Source organism: Rhinoderma darwinii, chromosome 11 (assembly GCF_050947455.1).
Source record: "Rhinoderma darwinii isolate aRhiDar2 chromosome 11, aRhiDar2.hap1, whole genome shotgun sequence".
Classification (NCBI taxonomy): domain Eukaryota; kingdom Metazoa; phylum Chordata; class Amphibia; order Anura; family Rhinodermatidae; genus Rhinoderma; species Rhinoderma darwinii.
The window spans coordinates 69,319,382-69,326,346 of NC_134697.1; the positions used below are offsets into that span (position 1 = coordinate 69,319,382).

Genomic DNA, 6,965 nt, shown 5'->3' on the forward strand with positions numbered 1-6,965 from the left:
CATATAAGGCTTATTATTATTTTTCTATGTTTTTACACCAGAAAATTGGTGTAAATACATTGATATATCAGGGCCTCATTTATCAAAACTAACAGAAAAATGCACCCTATTATTATAATCAGAGTCTAGGGTCTTTTGCTTTTTTACAATTCATAAATCCACTTATTAACCTTATCACCATTATATATAGGAGTTGAATTCGGTCTGAATTTCGCAAAAGTTTTGTATTTGTCGAAATGCAAAACTTTTGGGGTTCGCTGCACACAAATTGTGGCAAAATGTTTCCCACTGGCCTCCATTTTACAGAATAGAAAAAGTATCACAAGACCTATTGCGGGCTTCCCCATAATAACTTGCAGGCAGCCTTCCCCATATGTACTCCGGTTATCCTTTCCTCTAGCACAGCCAATCATGAGGGGTATGACATTACTAATGCTGGCTTGGCCTTAAAGAGCTTGAACGGGGTTGGATACAGTCCCAGACGATATCAGAAAGTCAGATACGAGTTTTCAGGGCAACTGGGGGATTTGCAAATGGCGGCAAATTTATTCGGTCCTAATCGAATCTGACAGATGATTCGATGCAATCGGACTCTAAACAAATTTCTGGAAATTCGCTTGTCTCTATATACTATATCCAATAATTCAGAAAGATGATGCTCTCCAATTTTTTCTAATTAATAGGCTTTAGTCTGCTCAGATGTTTATAGCAGTCAATAGTCCGTCAAAACAACTTGTCATCAACGGTGTCTTACTTACAGTCCATCAAGCAGAATACTCCTTCCTCTTATACTCCTTCCTCCAATACTGTTAAATAATTCTATTTATGCAATGCCATAATAATGACACATAGGTTAACCAGAGATATCTAATGATTTACAAGTAAATGACTATAAAGAAGGCTTTAGCAATAGAGAGACATAGAAAATGATGTTAAACCGTGACTTAAGATTTGCATCACTCAAATTTGTCTGCAGAGGTTTAGGAGTCATCATGCTCAATGAATGCAACAGAACCCTTATGTACATAGAGTACCTAACTGTATAACTAGTAGGTACAACTTCATACAGTATGATAGTAAAATACTACATGTATATATTGTCTTATATAAACTAAAAGGGGATTACAGTTTAACAAGCATCTTTATGGAAACATCAAAGAATGAGTATTCCCTTGTCCTTCCCAGTAAGAGAAAATCCTCTTTTGAATATATATTTATATGAAAACTAGTAAGTTTATAGTTTTAACACCTAAGACGTTACTCATACAGTGTGTACATAAAGTCTCAAGGTATATAAAAAGCTCTTCAAGATCCTAAAACAGTTTGGAACATCACCTAATTACTCCTCAACCGTTTTCATATTTCATCCTCTGCTGATCTACGGAATTCAGCATGTCGGATTCAAAGGAAACCCAGAATCAATGTCATGAGGATAAGAAGACTGGAGAATCTGGCAAAGATCGTAAGCAGACGTCTTATCATAAACTGATAAGTGCATTCACACTTTTAAACATCATTATATATTAGTTACAGTATATATCTATGAAAGTTGTTTGTCATGACTTTTTGTTAACATTCAATTTCCGCCATGTAAGTACTTTAATTAGTTTTTGTTAGAAAAGTTAAAATAAAAGCATCACATGTATTCCATGTGGATTACTTATATTTGGCTTAAAAGGATTAACTGCTGTCAGAAAAACCCTACCTATTAGTAGGATCCTTTGACAATAAGCTGATTACCATGTATCACCCTGCTGAGACCCCCAATGATCAGCTGTAATCTGAAAAAATTTGGAAGTAAAGGCCCTATTACACCAGACAATTTTAGCCGGTGCAACGAGCGCCAATCAACGAGACAGCTCATTGATTGAGGCTTGTTTGCTCCTGTCACAAGGAGCTATCTATGGGGACGAGAGGTCCCCATACATTATTATCATGTTGGCAGGGCGTCTCGCTGTTTACACAGGGAGATGTGCTGCCAACAATGATAATATTTTACTTTTTTAAAACGATACGATCAGCTGATGAATGAGCATTTGCTCGTTCATCTGCTGACCACTGTCCTGTTTACACAGGGCAATCATCGGCAACGAGCGTTCTATGAACACTTGTCTGCCCGATAATTGCCCAGTGTAAAAGGGTCTTTAGTGTTTAATATTCCTGCAGCTCCCCCACAGGGGAAATTAAGAATTACACAGTGCCCATTCCTAACAATGGCTTGTCTGTGTAATGCAGGACAGGTACTCGAGAGCAAGAGATGATAATTGTAGCAGATCTCCACTCTGAGATCAGGATCCTGAACAGAGGATCCCCCTCTATTAACTCTGAATTTTCTAATAGGTAAAAGAAAAGGGTACTCCTTCAAGACTACCCCTTTAAGTATATATTTACTTAAATAATTCTAGTTTGTGAGTATACCAGGGTCAGTCAGATTCAAAGTCTTCCTTTTTTCTATAGTATAAAATGCTAGTAGTAATCTGATGGCTAAGCAGTGGGTATCCCATGTTTTTCCACGTTTGTTCATAAATGCATGCCCATATAGACATATTAGAAGTGAATGATTTTTATTAGCCAATGACTTCCCACTTTGAACTGCATTGTGTAGTTAGATGTCATTCCCACTATAATTAGTGAAGGACCAGTAGAGGCGTCCAGATTTAGGATGTCATAGTAAGTTACAATAAATGTTAATTTCATGACAGATACATCTTATATAATGAGCATAGAGCATGTTTATAGGAAATGTCTCTATATTGTATATAATTTGAGTAATCTGAGTAAACTGATAATAAAAAAGATCACAGTAGAAATTATATATCTGAATGCGCAAAAATAAATTCTGCAGTTGACCTATGCAGTGAAATGAAAAAGTACAATATTTTGTCTATTGTTGGCCACAAATAAGAAAGCGGTAATCCAAGCATGCATGTTTATTAAGAGGGGATAGGGAGAATAGCTGCTGCCAGACGCTTCTTACAGAGGCTTATCTCCTGGCAGAAGTAGCCCAAACTCTCTTGGTGCCCAATGAAGGTTCTTCAGAATATGCCCCACCTGTGAATATCATCAATGTTCATCATGATAAGGGTATGTTCACACAGGGCAGATTTGCTGAGGAAAACTCAGCAGCAAAGCCAACTCAAAATCCGCAGGGAATTCTGTCCAAATGTCTGCATTAAATTTGGTGCAGATTTCATCCAAATTTGCCGCTGCGAAAGCGGAGGCAACAACACAAAAGTAAAGTTCATACTTACCTCCCTGGCGTTGCCATAGTGATGCCTCCCAGCCCCCCACATCTGGTGTCCGTGCAGTTGGCCTCCTATGAGGACACTGCAGCCCATGATTGGACAAGGGGCTGCCGCTATGGCATCACCTGGGGAGGGGAATTTGGACTTTTTGCTTTATTTTAGACAGGAAATATGTCTTTTTTTCCCCTACTTGCCAATTATTCAAATGTTTGTGGGCAGCTTTAGAAGTATAGAAATGTCAGTTTTGCTTCTCTGCAAAACTTCACAAGGCAATATTTCTGTGAGGAATCGCACTTAGCTCACATCAGTAGTTACAAATAATGTTTGGGTTCTACAGGCAATGGCTCACATGTATGAATATTAGCTTATTCAGTGTCAATCTTAATTGTTTTTTGTATCCAGTTTTTGAAGTATATTTTGCATCAGATTTATCAAATGTCGCAAGGCATTTGTTAAATTAGTTTATATCATTTTATTTTAGCGAAATTGTGGTGCATTAGGTTTAGTTTTGTTGCTTACATTTTACCCCAGCCTACATTTGCAAGATACAACTTTTTTTCAGAAATATGGCTAAAACATAACTCTGCCTATAACCACACCCACTTGGCTAACATGAATCACAAAGTGGCACATGAGGCACAAACAGTAATTATTTTTTACTTAATAAATCACAAGAACCAGTATATGTACACTGAAAATACATTGAAAAAGTGGTGCACAAAGCTTTATAAATGTGGGCCGATATTTCAATGAAGCTCTTGAAATATATATGAGTTAGCCTAGCAAATATTTTATTCATTATACTTTTATCTTAAAATAATGCAAACATGGAAAATGTATTAAGCAATATCTATGAAATAATAATGGGTGCTCATTATTTCCTTTTAATTCAGATCATAAACCCAAAGAACAGGGACACCATGAACTAAATGATGCCCACAAAGAAGTACCTGTTGAGAAGTCCAATCATAAAGACTGTGAAAAGGAAGCCAAAAAAGACAACCAAAATAATTATAGCCAATACGAAAATCTAATGACAGGTCAACATGACTCTTTATATTATCAAGAAGAAATAACTAACAAGAAAGAACTTCAGAAAACTACAAAAGAAGAGTTATCCAAACAAACAGAAGAAGAGTTTTTTAAGCTCCATCAAAAACAACTAAAACCACAAAAAGAGGAAATTCACTGTTCTCACCAAGAAGAACCATCAAAAATGAACAAAGCACAACTCGACCGGCATGACATTCCTGGAAATCAAGCAGATCCTTCAAAGCACAGCCAGGAAGAATTGCCCAAACTGCAGGAGGAAAAACCAAAGCAGCATGTAAAGATTTCCAAAAATCAACAAGGTGAACCTGAAAAGACCCAGAAAGAAGAACAACATATCCTGTGCCATCAAGAAGACCCAACCAAAGTCCACCAGCAAGAGCCTCCAATACCAAATCAAGAATCGGAGGCTCTTGAGAATAAAAAAGATGAAATTTGCCAACGAGATGAACCTGCCAAGCCCAAGGAAATGGAAACTACAAAACGAAGTCAAGGGGACTCTTCTAAGTGCCAGCATTATGATCAAAAGTCAGACAAAGATGAATCTACTAAAACTGATCAAGAAGAAACTCCTAGAGTACAGCACGATGAACATTCAAACCATCAAAACACAGAAACTGCCTTAAACCAGCAGGCAGATGATCCTAAATTCATAGTTGAACCTCGGAAGACTCATGCGATCAAGAAACAGAATTCTTCAGAATGCTGCACTGAACCCAACATAGCTAGCCAAGAAACGCCTAAAGGTAGCACATACAGTATTTATTAATTTTTGTAAGTGTAATTCCACCCTTATTTAAAAATGTATAAATTAATTCAATAAGCTTAATCATAAACTGTAAATTTGTAAAAAAAAAAAGTTTTTTCTCTGTGGGGGATACGACCTGAAACAAAATAGGGGCTGAAGTCAACATTTAATAACCAATAGATCTAGATGTCTTGGGAGATCTCTGACAGGGCCTCACCAGTACTGAATTTATAGCTCACGTTGTAAAGGCACCAATTTTGCCACCGTTTTACCTGAAAAATCGTGTGGCCTTTAGCCACCGCATGCCTGTGTGGTTTTAGCCACGGATGGCCCGCACCCGACACCCCCGTCCAGGAAGCAAAAGCAGGGGTATAAAAATAAAGTTTATTATAGTGGCGGGCGCCCTTCCCCACAAGGCATCACCATAAGCAGTGGACCTTCAGTGCCTATTGCTAAATAGAGGCCTGGTCCTCAAGAGCAGATCACAGATACCCGAGTTCAACTATGAGAACGCTTAATTTTCAAATCGTGAACTCAATGGTCATCTGTAGCTTGTGGAATATAAGACTAGATCTTCACACGCTTGAAAACCCGTGGTGCAGATTATGCAGTACAAGTTTTGATCCAGGGTGTAATTGCTCTTTATATTCATGTTCTTATAGAATCTCAAGGCTATAGTAATTAAATTTTTTTCACGTTTTATTATAGAATTGGTAAAGCTTCAATTTTATGAAATAACAGCATCTGAATGCTTTTATATAAAGTTTGTAACCCGGTGTATGCAGAATTCTGAAAATAATCATGAAGTCAATACGTGTCTCCCAACAGTATATTGTTGACATGAAATAAATTAGTTCTTTCTTTAGGTCTATTTTAGCACTTGAGCCATAAAGAGTTTGGGAAATGGAAAAGACACAATGTGCTGCTGTAAAGGCTCCACCGTGTACAAATCAGTGAGAGCAAGCAGAGATCCTAGAATATCTGACAAAACAATGCACAAAAGTTATTAAAGGGTTGTACAAAACTGGAATACCCCACTAATGATTTTTTATACTGCCCACCCATTTACTGAGCTAATAAGTAGGAGTTATAATATATAAACTGTGGGGGTAAATTATAATGCTTTCTATGCCAATTTTCTGGCGTAGAAAAGGGAAAACAGCACAAAAGTTGCAACTTATGCAAAAATTTAAACTTTTGCGCCAATTGCGTTGCTCGTGTCACTTTTCTAAAAAAAAAAAGTGTACAGAACTCAGTAAATTATAGCGCAAATCTTTGCCCTCTCATATGTGGTATAGGTCTGACTTTCCTGGCACCCAGACAGCCAGAAATGCTCATGGCCTCTTAATAAATTAGGCGCATAGTACTCCATATTACTCCATATTACTCCAGTGTGTTTCAGGCGCATGATAAACCAGTGGTAATAAATTCCCTCCTGTGTGGGTAATGTAATGTAATATTTGCTTTTGCTTTCTTTACAGATTCCCAAAATAATACTTCACCTCCAGATTGCCATCCTAGCCATGTAAACGACGACAAAAAATGATACTGGAAAAGCATCATATGTCATTGGGTTTTCTAGACAGAACTGTATAAAAAATTCTCATGTCCATCTTAAAAATGTAAAATGGGTATTTCTGTCCTGTCCTTAAAGGAACACTCTAGGAGCAGGGCCTGAGGGGCCTTTTAAAGATATTCAAAGATGAAAGACTTGCACCCCCTTCAGTCCCTGCTATCACAAAGTGTGTCCATTTTTCCCCTGTAGTGTTTGTTACACCTTCTGTTCTTCCATTATAATAAATATCATTTAAGCAAACAAATGATTGTGGACCATTATTTGTGGGAGCTATAAAAAAAAATAAAAAAAAATTCAGACAAAAACAGGAGAAATTTTCCACAAAAACCAATTGTTTTTTTTAGAC

At 37.2% G+C, this 6,965-nt stretch overlaps 1 protein-coding gene across 1 annotated transcript; it reads left to right on the forward strand.

Annotated features, from left to right (window-relative positions):
- Positions 1-1,392: 1,392 nt before the first annotated feature.
- LOC142662965 (uncharacterized) lies at positions 1,393-6,751 on the forward strand. The gene is made up of 3 exons (XM_075841258.1): positions 1,393-1,462; positions 4,139-5,041; positions 6,525-6,751. Exons 1-3 carry the CDS (start codon positions 1,393-1,395, stop codon positions 6,587-6,589), a joined length of 1,038 nt encoding a protein of 345 aa, XP_075697373.1. The 3' UTR covers positions 6,590-6,751.
- Positions 6,752-6,965: the final 214 nt, after the last annotated feature.

Coding starts and splice junctions, on each gene's coding strand:
- LOC142662965 (XM_075841258.1), top strand. CDS start 1,393: ATGTCGGATTCAAAGGAAACCCAGAATCAATGTCATGAGGATAAGAAG. Junction 1,463..4,138: donor TGGAGAATCTGGCAAAGATC/GTAAGCAGACGT, acceptor CTTTTAATTCAG/ATCATAAACCCAAAGAACAG. Junction 5,042..6,524: donor TAGCCAAGAAACGCCTAAAG/GTAGCACATACA, acceptor CTTTCTTTACAG/ATTCCCAAAATAATACTTCA.